Genomic DNA, 15,053 nt, shown 5'->3' on the forward strand with positions numbered 1-15,053 from the left:
ATAAATCATATTGCCAATCATTTGATTTTTCACCTAAATTAAAATTTCATTTTCGCAGGTCCGATGGAAATCCATGTGACATTGCAGTACTGCATGCAATTGTGTTAGTTTCTGGTAAGGTTAAGATGTTTCTAATACTTACCTTTCACAGCAAAACTGTAACATCATTTTCTTATCCTTTTATTAACTCTATTCACAACCCGATCCTGGTTTAAGATAATATAACTTATTTTTCTCAGTGGAACATATAACATTAAGTTATTGGAGAATTCAAATGTCACATTATGCATGCTGTTTTCAAAAGTCATTACTAAAATGCAGAATATTATAATTTTAAACAATCAGAAACGGGATTAACAAAATTACATGGGACGCATTATTGAATAACCATTTGTCACTGGCATCTTTTGGAAAATATTACCCGTCTCTAAATGCACTACTGGTGTAAGATACACACTATTAGGTAAGACAAGTCATTTTTCCAAAGATACACCCTTTTCACTAATATTCGTTCACTTTATACACTTATATCTGCTAGGGAAAACAACTCAAGAATTCTTCAACTATGAGATGTACAGTATAAGTATATTAATGTCCGGGTTAGACCAGTCCCGCGTCTTTAGCCATTCCATAGAACGTGCTCCGCTTGTCCTGAAGTAACACACTGGGTGGTTGGAATTCCTTAATGGTACCCTTATCTAGTACTAAGACCCTGCAATATTTGTAGTATATGGTTGGATATTTTTTAACATATGGATAATCGTTTAAAAAAGGATTGTACATGGTATGTACAGCACTTACTTGTAGAATGAAAAAAAAACAAAAAAACAAACTGCTCTGTGAAGATAACTTTTTTGGCATTTAAAAGGTGGACACACGCGTCCAAGTTTACGCTTCATGAAGCAATCAATTACCTGTCATAGTCCATGATGGTATTCAGTCTGTGTGCTATAGTTACAACCGTGCACTCTTTGAACTCTGACCTAATCGTGGATTGGATAAGGTCATCCGTCTCCATGTCAACAGCTGCAGTTGCTTCATCTAAAACAAGGATTTTTGTCTTCCGAAGAAGAGCTCTTGCTAGACACACTAACTGCCGTTGCCCAACACTGAAAATTGGGAGAAAAGACCTCTAATCGTTTCATCAATTTAAATATAGTTATACGTTCCAATTAAATTTCTTATTACAGACAAATAAAAGATGAAATCACGGTGATAAATGAACTGATGTAGAATTTTGCTTATACCTCAAATTTTCTCCGGCCTCCGATATTTCATGTTGCAGTCTTGCCGGCAAAGTAGCCACAAATCCTTTCAAATGCGCATGCTCAAGTGCGTTCCATACATCCTGATCAGAGTACAAACCAAATGGATCTAAATTTGACCTCAATGTCCCAGAGAATAGTTCAGGTTCCTACCAAGAAGAAGGAGACACGCATTCAAAACTCAGATAAATAGTTTTTTGGTGTTGATGTTGGGAGATACAGCAAACAATGTTAAATATTCTATTAATTGCCAACCCAAGACCTGCCTGTGCCTGTTCAAGTTGTCAGATGGTCTCGAATTTTCAATAGGCAGTGTGGCAATCTTATGCAAATATTTAATTCGCGAGAGTGAGGTAACATGCTTCAACGCCTAACTGAATACCCTTTAAAAAGATATTAAAGGAGAGGAGAGCCGTCAGAACATAGACGATACCTGTGGTATGATTGTGATTTTTGACCGCAACTGATGCAATCCAATGTCAGCTATCTTAATGCCATCTATAGTGATGCAACCTGCTGCTGATTCTATGATTCTAAACAGAGCCAAAGTAAGTGAAGATTTCCCTGCGCCTGTGCGTCCAACGATGCCAACCTGACAACAAACAAAGGCCATTCTTTCTTACTACCCTTAGTAACAGGAAAATGATTTAGTATACGTAAATAATTTTCTATATACCGACAATGAATCAAAAGTCCTTTGTTTAATTTTTTACTTCATTTCATTGTCATATCTTACGTCGACAAAATATCAGTTAACATGCAAATATTCAGAAATATTCCAGCTTTCTCTAAAAAGAGCAATATCGCTACTTACAGCAGACGATTAATGTATATATTTTACAAATCTACATGTGTCGTCTTCTTGATTATTTTCGTGGGATCCTTTTATTTAAGAGTAAGCGGTGATTACGATAAGGAGTCAATCGGTGACAATTCTTTTACTCATACCTTCTCTCCAGGCTCAACTTGGAATGTGACATTCTTAAGCACAAGGTCCAGTCCAGGCCGGTAACGGACACTGTACTGGTCAAACTGGACCTCGCCTTTCTGTGGCCACTCTGGGGGTGGACGGCGGTAATCAATGTCCCAAGGGGCCTGGATGTGGACAGTGCATTCAATTATAGGTACATGATTCGTGATTATGAGTTGAAAGATAATTGTGTATATCTGAAGGTGCAAGGTGCAAATAACATTTAAGATTTGTAAGTACCGTATATAGTTATTTCCAATATAAATCGATTAAGTGAAATATTAACTTTCAGGTGTTTATTTAATATAAACGAAACGATTTACCACAATGAAAAATGAATTACCTCAACTTCAACTGCTGAATACTCCTGGATCCTTTCTATAGCGACTACTTGGATTTCAAAGTCACAACTTGCTCTGACAAGGTAATTCAGCATTTGAGTTACCTACAATATAGGTCCAATATATACAAGCAGTGTCACCCTCCATGCAAAACAAATGCATTTATACGATGATTTCTTTTTTCAAAGTTTTGGGGTGGAATTAAGTTTTAAAATTCCCTAATGACTAGTTGTAAACAATAACTTCGGACCAGTTTATTATTTATAATAGCCAGGCAATCATCAACGGCTTAGTGTGAGAATGGCATTGCACTGGTACTGCATTGTTTACAATGACATTAGGATATTTGAATTATTTGCTGACCAGGGAATGCGTATATCACGCCGACAGATGTTAACTAACTTTGCACTCACATTAAGCGACAGAGAGATGGACATCCCGGCGTCTCCTCCAGTGATACTTCCAGATCCAGTTGCCAGGACAGCAAATATGGCGGCAAACAGGATGACAAAACACCCGTATGTTTCCATTAAAACGCCGCACCACCTGAGGGTAGAAGGCATATTCAGTGACATGTGCGGAAGCGAGGAATGTCTTTTTTTTTTTTTTTTTTTTACAAAATATATCTTGTTTGAAACAGGTTTATATCAACTAGTTAGATGATAAAACAAAATGTGAGAAGATAATAAGATATTCTTATAGTTCTTACCCACCTAAAATATTTGGCTAAATCTTTAAGCGTACATCAACATACACTGTCCAACCTTTCAATATATGCTACGTTCGTACCGAATAACTTATATAATAGCGCCAAATATCGCTTCGCACCGACAGTGATCAGTTATCAACAGAAATCAAATATTCCTCATTACACTCTCTGCTACTTTACACAGCAGGAAGGGCCATATACCCTATACTCACCGATTTGACATAATATATCCGTACCAGGCCACCTGATTGTCGTCAATCATTTTGTCGGTGAGCTGCATGAATCTTTCCTGTTGTTGATAAGCTCGGATGGAACTCGCTCCAATTAGAGTCTCACCAAAATGGGAATATATTGGGGATCTCTTTGTAGCATCAATCCGTATAAACTGTCTAGCAGATGACAGGTATAATTTCTGCAACAATGAAATGATGCGAAAAAAAGTTGAATCATATCGGTTGCAGAACGCTGTACAAATTGAACTGCGAATGATTTTCAAATGGGTTGGTGAAAATAACGTAGACAGACGTTAACCGTGTATGCAGGTTAAGCGCATATGAGTGCGCCTGTTTTTAACAGTATTTTGACGACCACCGTGAATCTTAGTATATCTGTATGGGTAAGTTTCAAATATAAGAGTGTCCAATACCTGTGTCATAAAGTAGAGAACACCTAACGGCAGTAAGACTACAGCAAAAATAGGCGTGCTGTACATGACAACGGCGACAACTGCAATAACCTGGGCACTCGCCGCCAGGATAATTTCCACTGTGTGTGGGAGGTTGAGATCTACAGTTTCCATGTCCTTGGAGAAACGGTTCATGATGCGACCTGAAGGCATCGGAAGAGCAAACTTATTGATAACTTACTTTCGAATCTGTAATGTGTCACATCGTATACTTTAGACTCTCATTTCAGATGACCTGCGAATAATGTTTTTTGCCTTTTCTGTCCTTTTTTAAACGAATTCATGTACCTACTAAAACATCTGATAGAAAAACAATATTTTTCCTGAATATCTAGTCAAAGAAATATTTCTTAGGAGATGAAGAAAATGTTTCTTGTCAAAGTGCAGGTAGTGGGGCTAACGTTGATTATGTCACTTCGAAGTGCACAGCCATCTGAAGCCAAGGCAAGGCTAAGATGCATTTTGCGTAATCTATTTGCTTTAAAAAAATACAGACATCCCCTTAAAACACCAAGCTTACCAAGAGGTGTCGTGTCAAAGAAAGACATTGGTGCCCGCATTATTCTCTCCAGGAAAGACTTGTGTATGGTGCCTGAAGCAATCACACATCCAAAAGCGATCCCAAAATACTGAACGACGATAAATGACACTGGAATGTAATGAAGAATATCCATAATGTCATTGAAATATTATTGACATACTTCAGCTGAAAATGCAATTAATGGCATATTTAAGTTTATATATATTTGTATTCAATTTGCATAATATTTTGTATTAAAGCCCAATCTTTATTTTAAACCCCAGGAAAAACCGCCAGATGCAAGGGATTTATACATGTATTTAAAAGTAATGATGAACTCCTTTTTCAGTTCACCAATTTCCATCAATACATGACTATCAGACGCATACCTTTACATATAGAGTGAAATTTTGACCACTTACGCTGCCCCGCCCCTAGTCCCCCATATACACCTAGCCTGAGATCAGTAAGTTGTTGGGTGCCGTTAACGACTTGGTCATTGCTCCACAAGTTCAGCCAGATATTAGCACCAATCAGACAAGATACAAAGCCAATATATCCAATCGTAACCATGAGGATAGCCCTAAGTCCACTGGCGCGAATATAACTCAGCATGTGAGTGTATTTTACCTGGAAAATTTAAGAGAGGGCACATCAATAATGGACATTTGGTTATGACTAGCACTGCATCAGATTTGTTAATTGATTTTGACATTTTGATACGGTGCGTGTATGTTATTTGGTCCAGAATATTTATAACTGACTTAAAAGGCAATGCAATGAGAGAACAATAGAGCAATTAAAATTAATGTTACAATTAAGCACTAGTTTTGATTTGTGATTAAAGAGGCCATTTCGATCAAAGTATAAAAGAGGACTAATACCGCTGCTGTTTGTTCTTCCCAATAAAAAAGAAAAGAAAAAAAACTACCGTTCCCCTTTCAGCATGCTCCTCTTCAATCAACTGCTCCCCAATCTTCATAACCTCCTGCGCATGTGTTGATTCGCCAAACGAGGTCTGCCTACTAGTCTGCTTACTGGTCTGCCTGCTGATTTGTCTACCGTAAGACATCAATGAGCCGTATAGGTACAACTTGACTGCAGTGTTAACACTCTATACTACTGTTACCAAAATATACAAGTATATGCACAGATTTCAATAAAAATTATTCATTCCCACAACACAATTTTCCACCGATAGAATATTGGTAATCGATACACATTTTGACCATCATGATCAGTGGGAATGGAAAACGTGTTTTAAGAGTTCTAGTTCTAGGGTTACATTTCTACCCCTTACCTTTTCCGCTTCCGGACATGGTGGTCCTGCTCGCTCCCACTTTCTGAACCCGACAAAACCGATATCTGTCGTCTTAGCTGCGATCGCATATCTACAGCGTCACAATTAATCGTTGATTAGGCCATAGTTTATAGAATGTTTTCCTCAAAACATTGTGTCATTTCAGTTATGTCTACTTATAAAAAAAATGCACGCCATTTTACATATTGCAGTATGTGTTGGTATTTTTTTAAATTCTACATTATTTCAAAGGACAGTTATAAAATATAGTTCTTCTTTAGGGTTGCCTGAAAAGGGCAATTCAATTCAACTTCCAAACTCGAAAATAAATGTTCATAATATATTACCTTATGCTACAGGATAAAATGTTTGGTTAAAATGAAATTATAATTATAAATTGTAACATATAAAAATATTTTCTGTTACCCTCTTCTTCCTCACTCTCGCTTTCAGATTCTTTCTCGTTCAAGTAGTTCTTTATGAATTCAGCGAAGGCACCATTATGACTCAGCAATTCTTGATAAGTGCCTATCTCTGATATTACTCCCTTGGTCAAAACTATGATGGCGTCCACCTTTGGCAAGAAGCTGATGCCGTTTGTGGTCAAAATTCTCGTCTGAAAGTAAGCTGGTATTGTGAACAATTTCATGAATTTTTCTCACGTCCATTACATGATACGCCCTTGTATTTCTAATAATGAAAATAATGAAAACGAGAGAGCAAATTGGTTGACAAGCTACTGCAAACTGTGTTGTTTTGTGTATTTTCTGTAGTCCTCAAAACATGTGTTTCTTCTCATTCAGAAAAGAATCGGACTGAAAAAGAAACGCTTTATATCTGGAAATTGCTATTATAAAAGTATGAAAGGAACAAATAAACCCAATAAGTCCAGAGGTTAACATAAAGTTACATGTATGACTACAAGATATCTGTATAAACTGGTTTGTGCCTAAAAGTTGATTAATTATTTGGTTAATGCTCATGCCTAGATTTTCCGTTTAAGTCCACTTAATCTTCAAATACTTTCAGAATTCAAAAATAAAACCAGTGTTGTCAAAGTACTTTACTAAATGCAGAGCAACTAAGGTAAAGCAAAATGCAATCTGAATCGAATATGCAGAATGCCTGTCAGCGCCGAGCTATCTAAAAAATGTTCTTATCCTTTCCACACCCTTAAATGAACAGCGTTGACAAAAACCCAATTAATAAACAGTAACCTGATCTGAATCATACCTTTCCTTGCAACAGCCCTTCCGGCCCAATCACGTGATCAAAGATGTGTTTCCCAACATGGCTGTCTACTGCGCTAAGAGGGTCGTCCATGAGGTACACGTCACAATCCTGGTACACCGCTCTGGCCAAACTCACTCGCTGCTTCTGACCACCACTTAAGTTTACACCCTGATAAATTCAGAAATGAATATGGACAGCAAAGAAGAGATCAGTCAAGAAGAGATGACAAATTAAAATGTTATATTCATGTCAATGGCAAGTAGAGTTGTAAGTATATGCGCAAGCTATATTTCATCCGGTTATGTATGGTATTATTTGTAATACCACACGAGAACTTGTTATCTAAATACATATATTAATGAGTTATAATATCTGTAAAAACGGTGTACCTTTTCTCCTATTTCTGTTTGGTCTCCAGCGGGGAGGATTTTTAAATCCTGTTCTAAAGCGCATGTTCGAAGACACTTCCTGTAAAAGGACTGGTTCCACTGTTTTCCAAACAGAATATTGTCTTTGACAGTTTTGTTTTGTATCCATGCTTGCTGTGGAACATAGGCCAATGAACCCTAAAATTTTGTTATTGTTTTGTTATTGTTTATTTGATGTCCTAACCTCTTCAGCAGTTATTGACAGTCAATTTGTTTGTTATCATGCCATCAAACATGCACACGCAGAAGGACACGCACACGCAGAGAAAAAGATACAGCTCTGTATTACCTTTACATTAATTTTTCCTGATATACGCTCCATGTCTCCTAGCAAAGCATTCAGTAAAGAGGATTTCCCACTTCCGACCTGGCCCACCACAGCCACCAGAGAGCCAGGGGGGATTTCAATATTTATACTGGAATGGAACCATTTGAACACCATATCAAGGAGTAGTTCAAGCTAGTTGTTAGGTGACATTTTCAAATAATGCACAATCTCTCTCCCTCACAGAGAGAGAGAGAGAGAAAGAGAGAGATCCAAATACAGTATTTAATTCAAGGATATCTTATATTTTTAAGGTGCTAGTTTGATCAAGCTCTTGGAATATTTAATACAACATCATGTAGCTTAGGGGTAGTTTGGGAAATATTTCAAGGCATATTTCAAAGATCCCTCGTTACATACTGTTGCAGTGTTGTCGGTTCATCTCTGTCCCAGCTGAAAGTGCCATCCGTCACAGATATGGTGCCATCTAAATAGGATAATAATCAAAGTTCTATCGTAGCTGCATGTAAAGAATCAGATGGATGTTAGTTGTACGTTAATGTAATACGAAGTTGAAGCAAAGTTGAAGACGTCAAATATCATTTGATAATCCGGAGGTTAGATTCTGAGCATATAGAAAAAAAAAATAATTATTAAATTTAGATTTTTTTCTCGAATGAAGCATCGCTGCATAATAGCCCACGTCAACAGCACGTTTTTGAAATATCCTTGTTTTTTCCATGGCTTTAAGGTCTAACATGTTTGCATAGGAAATATATCCCAAATTAGAAACTTCACTTTCTCTTTTTACGAAACTGTACAACATGGTTCAAATGGAAAAGTATTTCTTACTAGCTGACGAGGTTCTATCGACCACGCTAGTATCCAGTTCTTCTTCTTTGAGGAATCTATTCAGACGCCCTATGGAAACACCAGCCTGGGAAATCATTGACATAATATAGTCTTACCATTATGATATCGGTATTAAAAGTATCATTATCAGCAATAAAATATTATTAATAAAAGTGATAATCGTTATTAACACTTGTGTTATTCACTCATTAACAATTCTTTTCCCCCTGAACGCAGTGGACTAAAGGCAAACAGCCAGTGCAAGCAGACAGACAAATGGACGGGTAGACAGGGATAGACGGACATGCTTAGTAGCGAAACGCAAGGTCGACGGTCTTGTGCATTGGTATGCAGGATTCTTCGGCTTGCAAAAGAGATCCCCAAAAGCCTACAAACCTACCTGTACTAGGTACATTATAGATATGGGGACGGCGCTCACATAACTGTTGACAATGGTGAATAGGGACAAAGACACAAACGCTGTGTTTGGGTCAAGAACGTTGTTGGGATCTGAGAGGACAAAGGTTGCGAAACTGGCCAGAGTCATCTGGAAGCAATTAACATAAGGATAAGATGACCATACTAAAAACTGGTGTGGTATGTGACATTCATTACCTCTTTGATTAGACCAGTGTTGCAAATATTGACACATTTTCATTTCAATTATCACGATTCCATTTTTTTTTTGTTTTCTGTTTAACTCGCAAAAGGTCGTCATTTGTATTAATTGGAACGTTTGAAATGTGTTTTTTAAATTAGTTTATTTGTTTATTATTTGGATCTTGTCTAACTTACCAGCAAAGGCGCACAGAACCAAATGATGGATGTGAAAGCATTGGCAATCTGTACGTTTCTCAAAGAAACAAGCTCCGTGTCACGAATACCCGTGACTTTGCTTTGAAACGACTCTTCCCAAGCGTACAACTTCAAAATCTGCCGTGAAAAATATAAGGAAGTATTCAAAGTGATATCAATATTTGATGATGGTATTGTAATAGCATATCAAATTTGCTAAAAAAAACCGTTTGAAGATGATGATTATGCTATATTATAAATTTTAATGAAACACTTTTCGAATCTTTTTTTAAACACTTTGTGTACCTTTATGGCGTTTAATACTTCATTGAGAACTTTCAACCTTTGGTCTTTCAGAGACATCTGTTTAACCTGCAAAACAGTAAACAAATATTTTTTAAACATTTCACTCAAGTGTCTGTGAAAGGTGTGAGACAAATTGAATTTTACAATCACAAATGCATCACCTTTTCAGCTGGCTCTGATTTGAGTATCATAAGCTCAATTATAGAACTTGCTCAACGTACCCTTATATGCGCAACTTATTTCTTATGAATGTACTTTTGAAATGCCTCTATTAAAAAGAAAATTGCTTTATATGATTTTTTAGTGCAAAAATATATAAAGACAGGGCAATGAATGATTAATACATAATAAAACCTTGTCTATTTTTGTATGTTTCAACAAAGAGAAAAAAAACATTGACATGGAATAAGTTTTAAAAAGCGGATACAAAATTAATAAACCTTACTTGATGCGCCCTTATCTGTGTACCGGCGTAAGCATTCAACGGTATGAGAAGTATGATGACAACAAGACCCGCCAATGTAGCCACACCTAGATATTCCCATAGCAGCACTAGAGCAACGATGATTGCTATGGCCGAAGACCAAATCAAGTGTAAGAAGATGGGCGATTCCTGCATCTTCTGGGCGTCCACTGACATTAAGTTGACAATCTCCCCGACTGTTGATTTCTTCCTCGCAGCACTGCTTAATTTCAGTGACTAAACGACATAGAGTAACGTCTATAGAACAACAATGCTTACAAAGTTCAACACCATGTGGTGAAAACTAATGACAAATTAAGCATGTGAAAAAACATGACGAGGTATCTGAAGTAGCTTAAACACGTTGGTCGATTCTACCCAAAATTATAGATGTAAAAAAACGTAGTAAAGACCGCGTCATAATCTATTTAACATCCTTTCTATACAACATAACTCAAAGTACTGTATATTTTGTAAAATGTATCTACCGGTAAATAAACACACCTTTTGTGTGGATGTAGCAAAGCAGGAAAACAAAACCGTAAATGTTTCAATGCATTGCCGTGGAAATAACATGTACATGTGTAATTTTATCTGAATCAGTTTAAACAAAATCAACTTAATGTATGACAAAACACACCTTCCTATACACAGTTGCTATGATGGACGTGCGCGCCCTCAGCCCAACTCTCAAGCAAATTCGCATGTAGTTTTGATTGAGCAGAGAGCGGATCATGCTGACTAAGAACATCACCACGGCCAACAAGTAGCCCCGCCACGTGAGCGGGTCGCCAGTTTCTACGAAGGTAATCATCAGACTGAAAGGGGAAATGTACAGAGGAACAATAAACATAAATCAATCACCACTGGTTTATATCAATGCGGGTGCTATTGTTCTCATCAGTGTGTTTTACTGAACTACAAATGTTACGTTTACAATAATCAGTTTCCATTCGCAATAACAGATGCCAGTTCAATCAAAAGTAAAATAACCAAAAAATGATCCGTAGATATATGTCGGACGTTCATCCTCATCTTGAACTGAAGACAAGCCCATCTTAATGTTTGAACACATAAAAATAGCCATGGGTTTTTTAACTGGATTGCCACATACCTTAACAGCATTGGGTTGACGAATGTGACTGCATCAAACAGGAGTCGGAGCAGTGCGGCCATAGCGTAGTAAGGTCCAAACGTTCGTAGTAGAGCCATAAGCAAACTAGGTTGTCCTTGTGTGGATGCAATTGTCTCCACGTGCAGCGTATCAGTTAGGGTTGTCTTGGCAGAAGGGATCCCGTTCCCCATCTGGTGGCTCTGGTATCCATTGGGAGTGCCACTGCAGTCGTGACTTGCGGTGAAACGGACGGCCGAATTACTGGTTGTACTGATTGTAATGAATATGAAATAAATTAAAATTCATTGCAATGAGCAATAAAATACACGCAAGAAAAGAATGCATATTGCAAAAAGGATGCATATTTTGGAACAGAGGATAAAGAACCAATCAATACATATTCCTTAGAAAAGTATAAAGACCTACTTCATTTTCACTTTCTCTTTTCTCCATTCTCTCAGAAACTTTGGAAGAATGACATCACTCGAATCTTCAGGAAGCAGTCCGTACATATCAGCAAACACCAGAGTCTGTTTGTATCCCTTGATTACAAGTCTAAGAAGAGATCATATTTAATAAACGGTTAACAGACAATAGGGGTTACGTAACAGTTTTTGCACACAAGCATGTAAGTATAAACAAATGTGCATGTATTTAAGTTCAGTGGCAAATGCATAACTGCAAAATACATAATATTTCTTTGGTTTTACTCTCAAATAAAATGTTAAAGATCTTTGCAGCAGTCTGATATAAATTATCAAATTATGAAGTATGTAGAACCATTACTGACTTTGTTATCCACCAGTATAAAATTCTGGATAGGAAAGAAGACCTCATCTCTGGTGTGATTTCCTGAAATGAAAACAACATAAAATGATATACAATACGTTGCTCCTATACACACATGATCACGGTTATCTTTTAACGAATTTATAGTTATCTTTAAAATCTTGATATGGGTTTTTTATATCCTTTGTATACATAAAAGTTAACTAGTAAATTTATAATTTTTACAATGAAAACTGAGTAGTATAAACCGTTTTACCCTGTTGTCACTGGATTTTGTTGAGGGTTTAGCTTTTATCAATATCGGTTGTTTTTCGGACCACTCTCCCCAGTCAGGTGTGCTCTCTGGCAGCGCTTTGGGGTCCGCCCACAGGTGTAAAATGAACTCAAGCACGATGCAGGAGTAATGAACGCAGAACGTCACCACGCGGAACATACTGTCGAGATCCTGGGAAGAAGCAAATACTTGTCGTTATTGCAGGTTGTAAGACTTTGTTAGACATAATAGTATCTGAAGTCACACTAGTTACCAGGAGAGAAGCTTTCACTTTAAATAACAGCTTTATCATAATCGTATTGGGTAAGCCTTTTTGCATCACTTATAAGTTTCTTTAGGGCATTTTACATGTATGACTTCACCCTGGCGTCTTTGCACCATTAGTCATTATTCATTTCAAGAACACCGAGGTACATGTATGTAGTTTCTAAAAGATCTTCTATTCACTTTTTGCCTTATGTTTTGCACTGGTGATGATAAAAGTAAATATATACTTAATTAGGAACACACAAAAATCAGAAACCTACAAAGGTATGTGAACACTCACCTGAGTTTGCACCTGCATTATTTTAGATCTTAGTGACACACCCCCTAGTAGGAGAAGTATGGACCAGAAGATGAACAACATGGCTGAGGACACCTCTCCTTTCTTAAACTCGTATGTGATCAGAAACGATGACATTCCCTTCAATATAAATGACAACCATTCGATATTTCCCCTATACATGGAACACATCTTTAAAACATAGATATAAAACACATACATAAGTTATGAAGTGTAAAAAGTCAGTTCTGAGTCATTTCCAAATGGTTAACCTTTATATATTGCTATATAGCGAACGCTAATCTAAAATAGATGCAAATAGACTTACAAATGTGATAGCGTATATGGCAGGTGCGACGAAGGCGGATGGTGGTGTGGGGTGTGTTGGTATCTCGCTGAAGGACTTTAACAAATCCAAAATGGAGGTCAGACATAGCAAAATGCCCAGGATCTGAAATATTTTAATGCAATCTTTACGTCCAGAGTTTTACATAAAAAGTACCATCAGACAATAGCTGTTGCTTGAAAAAAAGAAATAAAATGGCCTTTAGTATCAGCTCGAATTCATTAAGATATGAAAAGTAAGAACAAAAAGACAAATAAACTAACTATGTATTCTTCCCATAATACACATTTCTCTCTTGTTTATCATCCCTCAATTCCATTAATCTATCAATGCATTCATCTAAAACATTTTAATTTCAAATGAAAATAAATCATTTACTTACCATTTTAGCAAGGTTCAATTTCCCGGCGTCGCGTATCCTATGTACGGTGGGTTTAGATGATAAAACTGGGATGAAAAAGAGGGCAAACAACCAGAAAATCCCACAGGACACCCAGACAAACACTGTGTCCTGGAAACATTGTGTGACGTCAGGATTACTGGTGTTCACTGTCAGACTCCAACTCTGTAAAGAGAGCAAATATCAATTAAGGGTGTCGTCACATGGGAAAGTATCACGCCAGGCCTCCATTTTATACATGTACTACATAACGATAACCAAAATACCAATGTACATTTACATTCCCCAGCTGCTTTTTTGTCAAAATGTAACAGGTGGGCATCAGAAAAAATTATCACGTGCCTTCGTCAGCCAGTCTATAGATGAAACATATCGAAGCACGTAAAATAGTCTCAGTTTCTTGTTGTACGTCATTGATAATTTTTACTCGTCGTCAGAATGATATTTGCCAGGTCTAAAACCCACCTATCTTAAGGCCTGTGTTTCAATTGTGACCCAGTTAATTTTTCAACACGTGCTCCTACATGTGGAGAGTAGCCTAGTCGTGGCTGAGTTTCATGCCGGTTTGAGAAGAAAGATAATCCTTTGAATGGAAGCCCCGGGTCTCATATGATTAGTATAGGTTAGGGTTAGTCAGAATAATGGGGTGTATATACGGGACGAATGTACAAAGCAATGGGGAACGGACCACGGTTCCCAGCTGACTACCATTCCTGTCACAGCGGGTCATACATTTAGGAACAGCAAATCCGATCCCTGTACAGGCTGATTTGATACGTGCCATCATTTAGGGTAAATCAGGTAATCTAATTGGCAAAAAAACCAAAAAAAAGAAAAATTGCTTTCATTTTTGCACAACTACAAATATAAACTTCACATAAACAAAAGAAAAATTAAAACTACACAAATAGCTGCTGATCGACACACACACGTACATAAATTCCTTACCCAGAACGCTGTATATCTTGAGCCATTTCCACAAAAACCTGGCCAGTATATATCCTCCATATCAAAAAGTCTGGTTAATCTTTTCTTACAGATCTGTTTTATAGGCGGCAGGTCTATAGTGGCTGGAACGGTTTCATGTTCTTGCTATCAGTACTAGATATATTAATTCAAGCCACTGCTATATGGAGCTGTCTTAAGGAGGACTCTTGCTGTCTTATCAACCTGTTTAATGATTAACCAAGGTAAGGGACCTCACTTACTGACAAGTGATATAGATTTCACTATCTTGTGCAACTGAGTAAACAAAATGACGGAACTGACGCTTTTTGTATTCACTGCTGACATATTACCGGTACGCTGATTTCAGCATCTTGTGCAATAACGTAAGTATGATAAAGACACTAATGTTGGAGAGCAAGTGCCTAAGGCAGAATTATTTATTTATTTATTTATTTATTTATTTATTTATTTATTTTGTTGACTTATTAACCCTTTAAACACAACTG

The 15,053-nt window shown here is 37.1% G+C and overlaps 1 protein-coding gene across 1 annotated transcript; it reads right to left on the minus strand.

The window, feature by feature from the left end:
• Window positions 1-164: 164 nt before the first annotated feature.
• LOC106169324 (multidrug resistance-associated protein 1) lies at window positions 165-14,806 on the minus strand. The gene is made up of 32 exons (XM_087017771.1): window positions 14,548-14,806; window positions 13,582-13,764; window positions 13,182-13,304; window positions 12,857-12,994; window positions 12,292-12,480; window positions 12,037-12,098; window positions 11,673-11,801; window positions 11,247-11,516; window positions 10,773-10,950; window positions 10,115-10,369; window positions 9,670-9,735; window positions 9,364-9,501; window positions 8,969-9,115; window positions 8,569-8,653; window positions 8,137-8,203; window positions 7,741-7,867; window positions 7,413-7,589; window positions 7,024-7,191; window positions 6,217-6,406; window positions 5,791-5,881; window positions 5,422-5,548; window positions 4,913-5,120; window positions 4,491-4,619; window positions 3,932-4,113; window positions 3,498-3,697; window positions 2,990-3,122; window positions 2,579-2,680; window positions 2,214-2,360; window positions 1,699-1,857; window positions 1,248-1,414; window positions 915-1,109; window positions 165-712 (listed from the first exon to the last, which is right to left on the minus strand). The coding sequence occupies exons 1-32, from the start codon at window positions 14,605-14,607 to the stop codon at window positions 601-603; spliced, it is 4,704 nt and encodes a 1,567-aa protein (XP_086873897.1). The 5' UTR covers window positions 14,608-14,806; the 3' UTR covers window positions 165-600.
• Between the last annotated feature and the right edge of the window lie 247 nt (window positions 14,807-15,053).

This window comes from Lingula anatina, chromosome 7, assembly GCF_051362555.1.
Source record: "Lingula anatina isolate TDL-2025a chromosome 7, LinAna3.0, whole genome shotgun sequence".
Taxonomy (NCBI): domain Eukaryota; kingdom Metazoa; phylum Brachiopoda; class Lingulata; order Lingulida; family Lingulidae; genus Lingula; species Lingula anatina.

What these genes read in the sequence shown, in the direction of transcription:
- LOC106169324 (XM_087017771.1), bottom strand. Translation starts at nt 14,607, where the DNA reads ATGGAGGATATATACTGGCCAGGTTTTTGTGGAAATGGCTCAAGATAT. An exon ending in CTATAATGTACCTAGTACAG is followed by an intron (nt 8,654 to 8,968) that starts GTAGGTTTGTAG and finishes ATGATTTCCCAG; the next exon opens with GCTGGTGTTTCCATAGGGCG. An exon ending in CCATCTCTCTGTCGCTTAAT is followed by an intron (nt 2,681 to 2,989) that starts GTGAGTGCAAAG and finishes CCTATATTGTAG; the next exon opens with GTAACTCAAATGCTGAATTA.